At 43.8% G+C, this 16,049-nt stretch overlaps 1 protein-coding gene across 1 annotated transcript in view; it reads right to left on the minus strand.

Moving 5' to 3' along the window:
- vps13b (vacuolar protein sorting 13 homolog B) overlaps positions 1-16,049 on the minus strand; it is a gene marked incomplete at its 5' end in the record, with an annotated part of 268,784 nt that overhangs the window by 104,682 nt on the left and 148,053 nt on the right. Inside the window, 6 exon segments of the mRNA XM_031868606.1 lie at positions 3,613-3,724; positions 5,533-5,689; positions 6,074-6,340; positions 7,305-7,446; positions 12,488-12,602; positions 14,875-15,046. Of these exon segments, the coding sequence (XP_031724466.1) occupies positions 3,613-3,724; positions 5,533-5,689; positions 6,074-6,340; positions 7,305-7,446; positions 12,488-12,602; positions 14,875-15,046 (965 nt within the window).

The following is a 16,049-nucleotide window of genomic DNA, read 5'->3' on the forward strand; positions in this document are numbered from 1 at the left end:
TGGTGTGCGCATAGGTACAGTGATGCAGCTGTGTCCGTTGCACATCTGGGAGTGAATGCATGACCAGACGGTGTGTGTGCGTGCGGAGGGGGGCTGCGAGGTGGCGTGTTCGCGTCCAGGCCAGGGCGGAGCGTCGTGCCAGGCAACCCATGCCTACGAGCAGATGTGGGCACCACAGCCGCATGAGCCGTCGGCCCTCTAACTACCACAGGCGGAACATTACTGGCCAATATGGCGGGGAAATCGCATGGCTGGTCTCACTGGTTTTTTGGGGCGAAAAAAAGTCTTGAGAAAAACTCTTTCCATGCCCACAAGATCGTCATTTATCATCTGACATGATAACAACACGGCAGACGCATCAACAAAGTAAATCTAGGTAACTGTTGCCATGCAAACAGAGTAGTTACTACCCATTAGCTGTGCTAACTTGCAACAAAACAAACAGCAAACATTTCGGCACAGCGTGGAACTAGAGGGGATGAAGAAAGAGACAAAAAAACACTCCCCAAAAGTCCCGGCAAAACAGTAGCTATGGTTACTGATCAATACCATCTCTGCTCCATAACACCAAACAAGCAAATGAGAGACTGTGAGGGAGATAGCTTTGCTACTCTGGAAGACATGTGGACAGTGTTGGACAGAGTGTGGTATTCCTCCCCATCTTGATGGTTACAGATTGTCAGGCATGCACATCTGCCTCCCTGCTCCATGTAATCTCCCACCCACCGAAGGCAGCACTGAAGCCTAAAGTGGCCTCTCCCCCACCTTTTCTTTCTTTTTCTCCACTTCACGTCTTGTGTCAGCTCACATCTCACTTGCAGCTGCACAAAGCATTTGGCACCACTTTTATCTCCCTCATTACATGTGTTTGCCAGCTCCGTATCTGCCCGTTCACACAACTGCTCTCTCTCTCTGACATGGACGGGGGCGCGCGCGCGCGCACACACGCACACACACACACACACACACACACACACACACACACAGTGGGGCTGCGGTTTTTGAGGCAGCTATGACACAATCCAGATTCTTTTAGCTGCCTAGAGGAAGGAAAATGTGTTTTGTGCAAAGCTATTTCCCTCAGAAGTCCAGATTTTCCCTGCCTAGTTGCTTTGATCCACATGGCACAGTGGAGGTGGAGTGGGGGGTGGGGCTTGTGTCAACAGTCTAGTGTTTCAGCTGGAGGGCCCGGCAGACCCCCAAGGTGTCACTCACTGTTCCCCGTCACTGCTGCGGCAGCTGGACCGCTACGTGGCGCTGTCACTCGCTCTGCCCTAAAAACAGCCGTAGAATTGCACCCGTGACACCAAAACACACTTGCCTCACAACAGCTTTTATGGAGTGCGACTTGAAGTCAGGACAAATTTGAATAGCACCTCCAATGGACTGTGGTCAAATATCGAGTACTGTGGTGGTCTAATTCTACCAGCGGAGTGTTGTTGTTTTTTTTTTCAAAGAAGAATGTGTGAGCGTGATGAGATGTAATAACTGAAGAGGTGTCGTAAGCCCGAGAGTTCAAATGTGTAAAAGAGGGAGAGGGAGACTCTGAGGTAGACTCAGTGATAAATATCCTGCACGTTATCTTGAACCTACGGAAACCTGAGGGGACAGTGAGAAAAATAAATAATCCGCTGATCTATTTTCTCAGTCTAATCTACATTATTTTCTCTCCTGTGTTCATGACTTAAGAGCAGGCGAGGAAAAGGCTTTTGCCAGGATAATCTTTGTTAGTTCCTGATTTGTTTCCATTTGTGAAACAGGTGGAACAAAAAGCTTTGGCAGGTGGTTTTTCTTGTTGTAGGTGCTTCTAAACACAAGGTACATACAGTATATACTGTGTTAGAAAGTTACTTACATTCAAATTCACCTGGAAGAAACTATGAATGCGTTTAGTCCTCTTTAGATCGTGGGGTAGCGGTGCACTTGAGCCTCTTGTGGCGGAAATGAGTATTACAACAACAAACTTATTTTTTTTCCCACCTGCTTTCCTCCGTAAAAAAAAGAAATGAAATGAGATAAAAAAATTATCCTGGCCAAATGTTTTCTATCAGTCATAAAAAATGGAACAGCAGAATTTGTTTTCTCACTTTCCTCTCAGAGCTTCCGTACTAAGCAGTGAAACTGAGAACGACCATACAGGATGTGCAAACAGAAGAGAAGGGAAAATACCATCGCTTTAAAATTGGTACTAGTGTGTATAACACATTTTCTTTATCCCATTAGAATGTAATGCTTACTACGGAAATTACTTTAATAAAAGCCATACTTGGTTGGCTTTAATCAGTGGTGTATAAAGTACCCAAAAGCCATACTTGAGTAAAAGTAAAGATACCTTACTGGAAAATGACTCCAGTAAAAGTAAAAGTCACCTATTAGAATACTACTTGAGTAAAAGTCTTAAAGTATCTGATATTTACTGTACTTAAGTATCAAAAGTAATTTTCTGATATTAAATGTACTTAAGTATTGAAAGTAAAAGTACAAGTAAATGCTGTTAATAAAAAAGCAAAGGGTCAGTATTTTGAGAATTATGAAGTTTATTCTTTTAAGTGCTGTGGCCACCATGACCAAGGACATGGAGTTGTGTTGAACATAATTGGGTTGGCTGTGATCCATCCAGGAGCAACAATGTTCAACATAATATATTGTACATAAGTATACTTTTGCATCTACTATGAACTTATCATCATAATTCTCCGAAAAGCAATATGACGCTATGAAGGAGTTGTAACAGTGCATTTCTAAGTATGCTCATTCCGACTAGAGGATGTAGAGGGCAAATGCATAATGTTGTGTTCAGCAACAAATATCCACTTGATGCATCAGGTCAGTGTTGTGAGAAAGGACACCTGCCTTGTAAACTCCTACTATACTAAATACTAAAGCAGCACCGAAAGTAACAACCCAGTCATTACTTGAAACTGAAAAATGTCCTGTTCATCTTCAAAAGAAGTTGGTTTTCAAAATTGCGAGAATTCAGTCTCGCTCTTCTTGGGCTGAAGACTAGTCCTGCGATGCTAACTAGCCTTTCACAGGCCGCTGAGGCAGGTAGAGGTGTGTGCAGCTTCACACAGCTTGCGCACAGCTGAAATCAGTCATCGTAGAGTGGAATTATACTCATGTAGTCGCCCGCTAGCTATAGCATATAGCATCCTGGGCATCACTGGGAATCAAAACGCCGCGGCTTTGAGAGCACTTGTTTTGCGCATTAACGTGATTAACCAATGATTTAACTTGTAAGCTTGGACCACTGATTCACCAAACCTGCTTGCTTGCAGTCTGTGTTCCACCACAGTCCCCGACGCTGGTCTCATGATTCATTTTGTTTCTGAAGATAGATTTGATTTTGTAGCGAGTAACGAAGGTTTCAGGGGAAATGTATCGGAGTAAAAGTATCAGTTTTCTTTGCAAAATGTAGTGAAGTAAAAGTAAAAGTCAACAGAAATATAAATAGTAAAGTAAAGATATCCAAAAAACGACTTAAGTATAGTAACGAAGTATTTCTACTTTGTTACTATACACCACTGGCTTTAATATTGATTTTCTATTAAAAACATTGAATCCCCATTTTTTGTCAATTACAGGTTGTAGTCAGAAGAGAGTTGGTCTTACTGGTAGATGTCTTTTCTCAGCACAGTGCGGGTCAGGGGGTTATCAGCCTGAGGAGCCATGCTGAGGGAGCCCAGCTTTAAGACCAGGGTGTCCTCTCTTTTCACCTGGGGCTCTAGTGGGACACACATACACACAATCACCCAGTGGCCACTTTATTAGGTACACCTGTACCATCCACTGCAATCCAAAGAAACAGTTCTGCCATAAAGTCTACTTCGTATATAAATGTTTTTGCTGAGCGTTGTTTATGATTTTATTATCTATTATTGAGGATGTAGTTTCCAGTAGTGTTGTACCGGGCTACATTATATTGAGAGATGTCGAATTGTTTTGTCCTCTCTATTTATATACAGCAGGTAAAATAAGTATTGAACACGTCACCATTTTTCTCAGTAAATATATTTCTAAAGGTGCTATTGACATGACATTTTCACCAGATGTCGATTTCTGACAGAGGAGTGAAAAGAATTATCAGAAGAGTTGTCCAAGAGCTAAGGACCACTTGTGGAGAGCTTCAGAAAGACCTGGAATTAGCAGGTGCAATAGTTTCAAAGAAAACAATAAGTAATGCACTCAACTGCCGTAGCCTGTATGCACGCTCACCACGCAAGACTCCATTGCTGAAGAAAAAGCATGTTGAAGCTCGTTTAAAGCTTGCTGCACAACATTTAGACAAGCCTGTGAAATACTGGGAGAATATAGTCTGGTCAGATGAGACCAAAATTGAACTCTTTGGATGCCATAATACACACCATGTTTGGAGGTCAAATGGCACTGCACATCACCCCAAAAACACCATACCAACAGTGAAGTTTAGAGGTGGGAACATCATGTGTGGGGCTGTTTCTCAGCAGACGGCACTGGAAAACTTCATATAATTGAAGGAAGGCTTAAATGTAAAAATGAGACATTCTTGATGAAAATCTGCTGCCATCTACCAGGATGATGAAGATGAAACGAGGGTGGACATTTCAGCACGACAATGATCCAAACACAGCCAAGGAAACTCTCAACTGGTTTCAGAGAAAGAAAATAAAGCTGCTAGAATGGCCCAGACGATCAGCTGACTTGAATCCAATAGAAAATCTATGGAAAGAACTAAAGATCAGAGTTCAGAGAAGAGGCCCACGGAACCTTGAAGATTTGAAGACTGTTTGTGTGGAAGAATGGACCAAAACCACACCTGAGCAATGCATGCGCTTAGTTTCTCCATACAGGAAGCTGTCATTACCAACAAAGGCTTTTGTACGAAGTATTAAATACATTTCGGTAAGCGTGTTCAATACTTTTTCCCTGTGTCATTCCATTTTATTACACACTTCATTTCTGAACTTATTTGTTTTGTTTTCTTTGTGTGTATGGATTACTTGGGTTGTTACTGACATCTGGTGATTTCATGTCAATAGCACCTTTAGAAATGTATTTACTGAGAAAAATGGTGACGTGTTCAATACTTATTTTACCTGCTGTACATGAGGGGGGCAGAACATTAGACAACACCTCTCAATAAAGTGCAGTATACTGTGTATATATAAAGTACGTTTATCCTACATGCACTATTTTACAAATGTGAACACCCACAGTCCACATGATACACAAACATACGCAAATAATGTGGACATGAAGACAGAACACTGCCTTACCACTGTTAGTCATTACTATAGACAGACAAGGATTTGGTATTCTGTAGGAGTGTATATAACTGTGGTCTGTTCTTCAGGACCTCAACTATTTCTCATAGCAAATGTCTAATGTGGTGGCTCTGCTATGTCTGGTCGGCCATGACGGGGACTTTCATACAGGCACCACAGACTAGAGGAATTGAAAACACAGCTTGTGACCCAACACTGTCCCATTGTTTGTTTTCCATGTGAAAAAAACCACAAGCGAGCGTTCAAAAGCGACAAGATCTTGTCTAACCTGATGCCGCGTGTTTGTTCGGTGACCCGGGGCAGAAGACCCGGATCACGCTGGTGTTGATGTACATGAGAGGCAAACACCGGGAGGTCAGAGTGTGGCTTCTCATCGGCTGACCGGCAGACTTCCCGCGCTCCCTGTAGCGCCTTGGTACCGTGGCCTGAAAAGACATCAACATTCATAAGATCTTAATCATGAGGTTTGTTGTTTTAATGGCTGTTTCAGATGGCAAAAAAAGTAAATAAATACTCATCATGGAGTAGCCTAGCAAACTGCAAGAAACGTGAGTTTCCTTAAGAGTTCAAGGAAAATTTGTAATTATAAATGCCAAATGATTTTAAAATGATTTTATATTTTGAGTTCATCTGACTGAGACTATAAACCTACTGTATATTCCTCGGTTTCCCAAAGTACTGCAAAAATGAATCTAACAAAGCATTCAATGTGGACATTTACTTCTGCACACATAAAAATGAAAATATAAATGATTCGTTGTTGAGAAGCCTTGAGACGCTACAGGAACTGACAGACACCGTTTTCCTACCTGGAACACCCCCGCTACAGTGGCCAGTAAGGGACAGGACAGCACCACATCGAAGGGCTGAGCTGTCAGCAGGATCTCTCTCAGGTACTGAGGTGAGCTGTCTGCCAGAGGATCCGTGGTCAGCCGCTGGCTGGCGGTGGCGGCGGCACCGCCTCGCTCTGGCCGGCTGGTGAGTTTGTGACGGACGTTTTTGGTGACGGCCTGGGTGTACGTGATGGACAGGAAGCCGTGCTGCTGGTGGGAGCCCTCCAGGACTTTGGCTGCAGTCTGGCCAGTGGTCAGACGGAAGAAATCACACTGGTGATTCGTATCATTGCACAGAGCAACAGACAAAAAACTGTGCTGTGTTGTTTCGGTCTGATTTGTTGGCTGACATTTAAGCCTGGCTAATAACAACAACATACCTCTTGACTTTATACTATCAATACTTTTTGAGTAAAAATTCTCCAATCAAGTGACTTATCTAAAATCTTCATCACAATACTGGGCCAGATACGACAATGCTCTACTCAAAGGAAAAGACTTAACCTCAGCCAAAAAAACAGACCCCTGTGGTCCCATACACAACTCGAACAAGCCAAGCTGAAGCTACCAGCTAAAAAGGGTTTGAGAACAAATGTGTTTTGTATCGTAAGTTAGATCCACAAACTTTATGAGAAGCAGAAAGTCTTATAAAAGCAATTGACAGACTGCAGCTGAACTCTGAGGAGGAATTATTTCAGATTGATCAGATTTCCAACCTTATGGGTGATTTGCAAAGCGAATGCAGGGTAAACATCCCATAGAGTAGAAGAAAATAATCTCCAACTGTTGCGTGATTAAAAGAAAGGCAGATCTGCTTAAAACATCGCAGTAAAGTCTGCAACAACATCCAGTAACAGTGGACTTTATAGCTGCTAAGAAAGTGATTTATGTCGATGTGTAAATGTCTAAAAGCACAACATCTGCACCATTTGTTAGACCTTCTGTAATAAATGTCAGTAAATACAAACAAACATGTTTAGAGCACATTCCTCAGAGTTCAAGTGTGTTACATAAGTACCCACAGAGGTATTTTCCTTCAAAGCACTGTGTCAATGACTGTTACCATGACTTTAATTATATAAATAATAAATCATTTCGAAGCAACATTATAACAACTGTTCTCTGAGGAGCACACGGAACCTGTTTGAGCCACTGTTACTGGAGGTTAGGCAGGGTCAGATAAAAAGGAGAAGAGCCGGGTTCTTACAGGAGGGAAAAAGCCAGAGAAGTGGCTGAAAGATTCTTGCTTGCTGACGGGTCGAACCAACACAGTGCGTCTGTTCAGCTTGTCAGTGCAAGAGAGCACCACTCCTCCACAGCCGCCCGAGCTCCGAACACCCTCCTCCGAACTGGAGGTGAGGAGAGGAAAGGACAGAGGAGGTAGGTGCCGAAAGGGACAGAGAAGGCAAGGAGTCACAGGGATGGGGGCAAAGAAGATAATGATTTAAATACAGACAGAGAGGAATAGGGAAAAAAGACAGGAAAGCATGAAACCTCAAGATCACTTTGGAAAAATGAAATATAGAACTGATTAAAATCAGGAGTAGCACCAGCTTGAACATTGTGGAATGGTCTTATACGATTCAGTAATAACAACAGCATTAAAGCAGCTGTTGAATTCTGGGATTGGCAGTATGTTGAATGGAAAAAGTAGGCTACAATTTAAAAGCCCTTAAAATCCCCAACCTGTACACAAGATAAATGCTGTTAACGAATCTCATCAATTAATCTAGTGTACATTATCTAATGCTTAATTCAATAATGTAAACTCTGCTATATCCAAACAACCCACAATGTGTCAAATATCGCCGTTTGGTCAGTGCTCCTCTATGTTTAACACCAACGCAGATGCAACGTTTAGCGTCTGTATGCGACGCACCGGGCTTAAACTTATTACACGCTCAGAACAACTGACGAGAGACACACCGGTGAGAGTGGTGATGGATGGTTCACACAAACACAGACTCCTGGACAAGAGACAGCTGTTCTTTACACACGTGAAAAACCTAAAGGAAACGTTGACATTTTTTGTCAAGTCAGTTGTTAGTGTCGTTTGCCACATTAGTAGTTACTTATGTGTGTCGTTAGTGTCCTGGGCTGTAAATATCATTAGTCACGTGAGTTGTTAGTGTCATTAGTCACAAGAGTCATTCGTCATGTAAGTTGTTGGTCAGGTGAGTTGTTATTGTCGTCGGTCATGTTAGTCGTTAGTGACTCATGGTAGTCACCAAACGACTTGACTCGTTTGTCACTGGCTAGTAACGTGAGTTTAGTGTCGTGAGCTGTTAGTGTAATTGGTCACGAGATTTGTTAATGTTGTTAGTCATGTAGTGTCGTTAGTCATGTGACTCACAGGAGTCGCTAAAAACTTGACTTGTTTGTCACTCACCAGTCACGCGAGTTGCAAACCTAACTTCCTGTGAAGACAGAAGTTTATTTTGAAAAGACACTGTGCATGTAATCAGAATATCTTTAACGAGCGTATATTGACACGGCGTCCCTGACACTTCCAAAACTGACATTAGACAGTTACCTAAAGTGTCACAGTTTAAAGCTGAGGAGCACTGACCAACCGCTGGTATTTGAAACATTGCAGTGAGAATATGCTGATCCAACACATTACCAATGCGTTAAGTACCAGTATAAGACCATCCCTAGAATAACAGTTCATCAACAAGAGAATGGAGGCCCATGTCCTAGTCTCCTCCCACCCTCACACACACACACACACACACACACACACACACACACACACACACACACACACACACACACACACACACTTGTCACCAGATTTCATTGGCTTGATTATCTAGCCAATCAGAGCCACTGGAGAGACAGGGGAATGTTATGCCGTAAATTGCAATTATGGAAGTTTTAAGGTGCATCAATTTATCACATTCGAGCACACCTTGCGTTATAGCCCAAAATAATGCTTTTCATTTATTTTCCTGTCTGTCCAGCATGAGCAGAGATGACCTCGATTGGGAGCAGCAGAACGCCAGAGGCACAGTGTATACAGGCCTAAGGGCGGTTGCTATGTCTGGTTTGGGACAGACAGGAGCCTCACCACGGCTGTCTCCTTGCAATGCAGAATGAGTCCTTCATAGTGGTCAGAGTGAAAGCCCTGCCCTGGCCTGGAGAGACACACAAGGCCACCCTTAACCTGGGCAGCTGGGAGGACTCATACTGTTGTGGCAGGGGACTGATGATATCTCGTTAATGGCTAAATTACATTCAGATAAGCAAACCACACACTAATACTAACAGTTTTATCAAACTTGCAGCAGCGGAGGCACACATTGAGACTTTATGTATGGAAAATTGACACTACTATTACATTTTAGACCGTGCTTTCAGATAATAATCAAAATGCAACACGCGTATTAACATGGGGAACTTATACGAACATAAATCAGGTGATGCATGATTATTTTCTGTGACAATCGATTTCCTTTTTTTTTTTATCCATAAGAAGCAGAAGGCACCTGTGAAGCAGACATCAAAAAGGAGTTAACAGTAAGACGGACACAACAATCATCAGTCTGATATGCAGCACGACACAAACACTATGCTCCAGTATAAAATACAACACACACAGAGTTGTAAAAATGACTGTAGGATGCCAAATCTTGCGCAACACATGTATGGCAAAAGGTTTCACACAATGGGAACGGTTCAACGCCATCTGCATCATATCTTTTGCGCCCCCCAGCAGGATACTGAGAGCTCATTGAGAGAAGGCAACTTTCTGTGTGAATATCTCTTTTGTAATCTCCCTCTCAGCTGTAAGAGTGACGAATACACATGGACCCCCCAAGAGCTCTTCGTTTCTCCCATCGTCCCCCCCCCCCTCGGTTCCAATGCAGCCATCCGGGGAACAGCTGGAAGACATCAGCTCCAATCTGTGTGAGCTGCTTCTTGGAGCCAATAAGGGTGAACTGTCACCGGCCGTTCGTCTCTCTCTCTCTCTCTCTCTCTCTCTCTCTCTCTCTCTCTCTCTCTGGGGGGGGTGGAGCACCGTTGCTAAGGGAGACCTGGCTAAAACAAGGAGAAGAAGCAGCTTCCTAATTTCTAATCTTCCCACTGGAAGGGAAGTTGTTCACCTCTCCTCCATGATTAGAGAGGCCACACACCTACGGCTTCCATGAGCGCCCATCCTTTTCTTTTTTGGTCCTATTTTGATACAATCAGAGATTCAATTATATATATTCACATCACATATTTGCCGGCCCTATCTATTATTCCATTCATTTTCCAGCAGTGAGACAGCCGAGGCCAGATGAGACGTTTTTCTCTGACAGGCTCGATTTAATCGGACCCGCTGCACACAAATAACATGGGCTGGGTGATGACATACCTAACAATTATCTGCTCAGAATGATTAATATGGACCCCGACCCCAGTGGGCTCTCTTGTATAGGTGGACGATACAGATTAGAGTGGGCCAGGAGCCCTAAACAGAGAAGACCTGGCTTGGATGATGGAGTGCCTCTTTCTGCCAGAACTTTGCTCAGTTTAAAAAGTGTGTTGAGACCACGTTGTTAAAAGCACATTAAACTGAAATAACCTAGAAATAAGTAAATTGACCCATTATCTACTTAGGGAGTCATAGAGGTCTACTAAAGAGATTACGGGTTGGCTCTGTCTCAGAAGCAATTGGACACACACCTGTGGCGAGCAGAGCAGCGTGATGTAACGACCCGAGACACCTTTAGGTTCTAGAGCTGTCTAACCACTGACACTGTCCTGGCTTAGGTTGATTCTCCGCACTGGGTGGAAAACATGTGGCCCGGTCATAAATCAACCGACTGCAGCGAGACAGGGAGGTCTGCAAGACGCTAGTCAGTTCAAGACAATCGCCGAGTACACGGGTGAGCTGATTTTAAAATCTGGCAAATCACAATCTGCATCTATTATCATATCAGCGGCTAGAGCATCGATTGCTAATGACGGGGTTTAGTACGGGCCCAGGAAGGCCCAGCTCCCCTTCACTGCCTGGCTCGATCCAGTGAAGGAGGGACTTATGGGAACACGTCTACTCGGGCACGTAGGCACACAGATCCGAAAAAACATGCGCAACATACCGGAGCGTTAGAGATCACTGTTTCATTATCTCCTCAGACGGAGACAGAGGGAATTGCCTCCTGCTAAAGTGGTCCCTTCCCAACAGGACAAGACCTCAGGCACGTACACGCTCAGAGCCGCTGACTCCATCGCGGAGGTATGTGATCGAGGCAAGGTGGAAGGAATACAGGAAAAAATAAGTATTTTGATATTGAACTGAGGCCGCCCTACATACATAGATCTTTAGTTACAGCTTCAATTCCCCCATGCTGCAGTATGTTCTTTCATAATTTCAGAGCTAAATTATCCCATTGGAACTTGACATGGGGAGAGATTACCGTGAGGATGCAGTGGAACATCGCCCAGTGGTTTTCCTCCTCCACAACATGTTGATGTTTCTGTGAATCGATTCAGACACAGACAGACTGAGAGTAAATGACTGACGCACAGTACGGACTGAGCTCTGCGTCGCGAGTCAGAGTTGGGTCAGCCCTGAGCCCGTTTAACGCGCCTGTCTAATTGGTTTCATCTGCCCGTTGGTCCGTCTGCAACAGCTGTCTGGAAAGACGATGGTGATAATCTGAAATCACCCGTGTGAGCACAAGTGGGAACAGATAAAGTGTCAGTGGTACTGGTGGTGAAGTGCGTGTGTTTGGATGGTGAGAGCAGAAGTGAGCGGGTGCAGCAGGGTGACCTGGTGGACAGACAGACAGACCTTGATCTGGAGGCATCCGCCTGTGCCATATGATTTCAGACCTGGCTCACAGACTGTAGATAAGAAGTGGACGTAGTCGTCGTGACGTCACCCATAGGTTCGTGGACTGCCATTTAGAAGGCGATTTGGCCGTTGCCATCTAGGATTATGTCCGTCGCCATCTTGGCTTTTTGCAACCGGTCAATGGGAATTAGCATATTTGGAATGCGGAGGGGTGATGTAGAGACGGTGTATGCGACTCTGGTAGCGGCAGCGACGTAACAATCACAAAGTAGCCCCACCCTACAGTATACCCTGCTTCATGGTCTGTTTTACTCTAAATGGACCATAATGTACTAAATGAACATCATGCTGTATTGAAGAAGACTTGAAACTAGAGATTGAGACCATAAACTCATGTTTACAATGTTTACTGAGGGAATGAATCAAGAGAGAAGTAGAGTCATTTTCTCATAGACTTCTATGCAACCAGAGGAGTCGCCCCCTGATGGACATTAGAGAGAATGCAGGTTTAAGACACTTCAGCATCGGCTTCACTCTTCAGAACCGGAGGTTGCCGCCTGAGCTGGATGCATATACGTGTTGTACATGTACGCGATGTACTCTACCTGCATCTGTGCTGGTCGATGTTGAAGCTGCCAACTTTACATTTGATCTTTGTATAAACATCCTGGACATCCACTGAGGCACTCAGGTCTTCTAGTTCGCAGATGACACAGATCTCTGACGGAAACACACAGAAAAACATGAAGTGAATCACAGTGGAAAGACACTCATTAGGCAACTTCATTGTTGCTGTCCTCTGTTTTTGTTCAAGCATGCCGTATGGCCATCATTGTGCTTGGCAGATGCAGCTGAACTCGGAACTTGAGGAAGCTCCAACTCTGTGTGTGAAAATCATTCCAGTGGGCAAAGACGTACACTGTATCTAACCCTGTACAGGTCCAGCCTTTGGTCCTGATCCAGATGTTCATGTAGACTCTTCTGTGTGTGTGTGTGTGTGTGTGTGTGTATGTGTACAGTCATTAAAATGTACATGCGTGCGTGCCCCAGTGCACCTTGTGTGCAAACAAACCCGCCCACTTCAGGCGACATGAGTAAGCCTCACAGGCGGACTGATTCACTTTGTACTGCGCCGAGTCCTTCAGCTTAACTGTTGCTGCGTCCCACAAGAGAAAGTCCCACAATCACAGGCTGGCTTGGGGAAAATGGACTTCATGCATGTGAAACTATGGCTGTTGTTGTACTGTTGCCTTGCAGTGGTTCTGAGAAAAAACGCAGAGGTTCCCAACAGCTTATTAAAATTGAAACACAAGGCATTGTGGATAACTTGTGTGGAAAGAACTCTCCCGAGCTGTGAGATACTCAGAAACTTATGGTCTCCAAACTTGGTGTTGATATTGATGTATGAGTTTTTTTTAAACCCAGCTTGTAAGAGCACTGGAAATCCTTAGTCTTAGATGGTTCATCTTAAAAGAAGAACACTGATTTGTGCCTTTAGCGGAGCCTTATGGAGACTCATGCTTGAATTTCTACCTCTAATCTTCCAACACATAATGGCATATCATGAGAGCCCAGAACCGATGTGTCTTGGACTGGCTGTTTTTTTCCATTTCTCTGGAGAGACGAGAATCTTATTTCCTTTTGCAGTTGAAAAACACATTACATCATAGCAGATTGTCTGCAGTCATATCTGTGGCTTGCTTATCTCCGAGAATGTCCGTGTGATATTAGGGATCTAATGTATCGCCTGCACACGACTCTTGTTTTTAATAACATGCCTAATGTGTTGCGCGCAGAGGATCCAGCGGGAAGTTCATCTCGCAACTCAGATGGCGCACATTAAGCCCAAATCCGAAAGCAATGCCTATTTAGGATGTCTCTAAGTCAAACCATCTCTGTGAGGTCCTCCGAAACATTCCCTTTCCACCATTCAAAGACCTTAAGCCGGCCGATCTGCTTGGCAGATGCTAAATATTACAGCCACCAATTAAAGGTAAATCTAGCCTTTCATCGCCGCAGTTAATCTAAAGGGGACAAGAGGCGGTTCACTTGGGATTCATCATCCATTTATTTATTTGTCTTTTCCCCTCCAATCCCTCTTTCTCCTCCAGCTGCTTTTCCCTTCCGAGTGCACAACATGTGAACGAGAAAAGGGGCGGGGGGGTGGTGGCTTTAAGTGTCGATGCAGCAGGACTGTAAGAACTCGGAGCAGCTTCCTGCACTTGTTCACACAGACACATTTGTAATAAAAAACCCGACCCGAGTCTTTTTTCTTTTGTCTTATTACACAGATTTATTAACAATTAACATTGTTAATTCAGGAAGTCACTGCTCATAATTCTTTGTCAATAGTTCCATACTTTTGTTGCTGCTACCATGAACATAAAGCACTTCTTATGTGTTTAGAACATAGACTGTATATAAGAAGTGGACGTAGCCGTTGGAACGTTACCCATTGGTTTGTCAACTATGGTTTTCAAGCCTCGAGGTCGTCATCTTGCTTTTTTTGCAACCAGTAAAAGGAAGTGACCATAGTTGGAGTGATGCCGTGGTAGAGACTCCGTTATACGGCTCTGATAGCGACCTGTCAATCACAGTAGCCCCGCCCTAAAGCATACTCTGCTTTATGGTCTGTTTGACTCTAAATGGACCATCATTTACTAAATGAACATCATGCTGTGTTGAAGAAGACTTGAAACTAGAGATTGAGACCATAAACTCATGTTTACAATGTTTACTGAGGGAATAAATCAAGAGAGAAGTAGAGTCATTTTCTCATAGACTTCTATACAACCAGAGGAGTCGCCCCCTGATGGACACTAGAGAGAATGCAGGTTTAAAGTACAACAGCATTGGCTTCACTTTTCACAACCAGAGGTTGCCATCTGGTTTAGAATAGCTGTGTATTAACAACTAACTGCTACTAAATAACTGAGATTGATTGTATTTAAAGAGAGCAAGTATCATGTGGAGGTTAAGTAGGCTACTGTACCTGTCTTTTTGGCAGCTGGCTCGAGAGCAAACAGTTTGACTGTGACCTTGGGCAACATCCACTGCATCCACAGGCTGACCTTCCCGCTGGTGCCTCCGATGCTGCTGGTTTTCTGCTCCAGAGTGACTGTGTCGGCGAATGGGCCGTCGTCACCAGCAGGCACAGAGTCTCCCTAGGGAGTCAAAACAGGACCTGTTCAATCAGGGCTAATGACAAGACATGATTTGAGGCCACACTTGGCACTACCAATAGGGCTGGGCAATAATTCAATATGATGATTTATCATCTTTAGGTGGAATTGATCAAATCATTTATCGAGATATCAACAAGCACATACTGACTCAAACTAGTCACCAATATTAACCAGTGACTATTATCTTAATCTGATAACTCTGTATTTGTGTGCATGCATGTAAACATAGTAAGTGTATAGTTGGAAATATTTATACATTTTTTACTGTTCATTTTGCACTAATGTTCTTGGTAAAATGAGAATACTTTCTATTTGTCAAGTATATAATTCACACAGGAGTTTACATTATTATTATTTTGTAATAATATAAATACAATATAATATAAATGTATAGCAGAAGACATGCTATATCGTGAAGGCTCGGACACTCAGGGGACATCGCCCTGTGTGACAGTTGCACCGGGAAGCAGCGAGGTCTGGGCCAGGGGTGCTGGACAGCTCACGACTGATTATATACCAGTATTGAGATATAAAACGACCAATATCGTGACAGATGATCTTGGCCGTATCGCCAGTCCTAACTACCATGTGAGCATGAAGACCGTGACATTTCAAATCGAACTAACTGAAGGGCAGAGAGATGTCTTGTCAACGTCAAAGCCAACTCACATTTGAGTTACTAGGACTGGATTGTCAGTTCACAGTCAAACAGAACAAAACAAGAAATGACATATTATGAAAGACTATATACACGAATTGACCTTAACTTTCTGAAGTTTGTGTCTGACTGTCAGTTTGTCTATCTGCTTGTGTTGGTGTCCTACCATGTGCTCGTGTGAACGTGCATGTGTTTCAAAGTGCCATCGCCGTGTAAGTAGCCGCGACAAAGCAACCGCCGGCTTCAGCTTTCCTGCCTTTTGGAGTGTAGATGACATCAGTGTCTGGTGAGCTGAGCGACGTGGTGGTGTGGTGGTGGTGGTGG

Source organism: Anarrhichthys ocellatus, unplaced genomic scaffold (assembly GCF_004355925.1).
Source record: "Anarrhichthys ocellatus isolate YVR2014 unplaced genomic scaffold, GSC_Weel_1.0 scaffold43, whole genome shotgun sequence".
NCBI lineage: Eukaryota > Metazoa > Chordata > Actinopteri > Perciformes > Anarhichadidae > Anarrhichthys > Anarrhichthys ocellatus.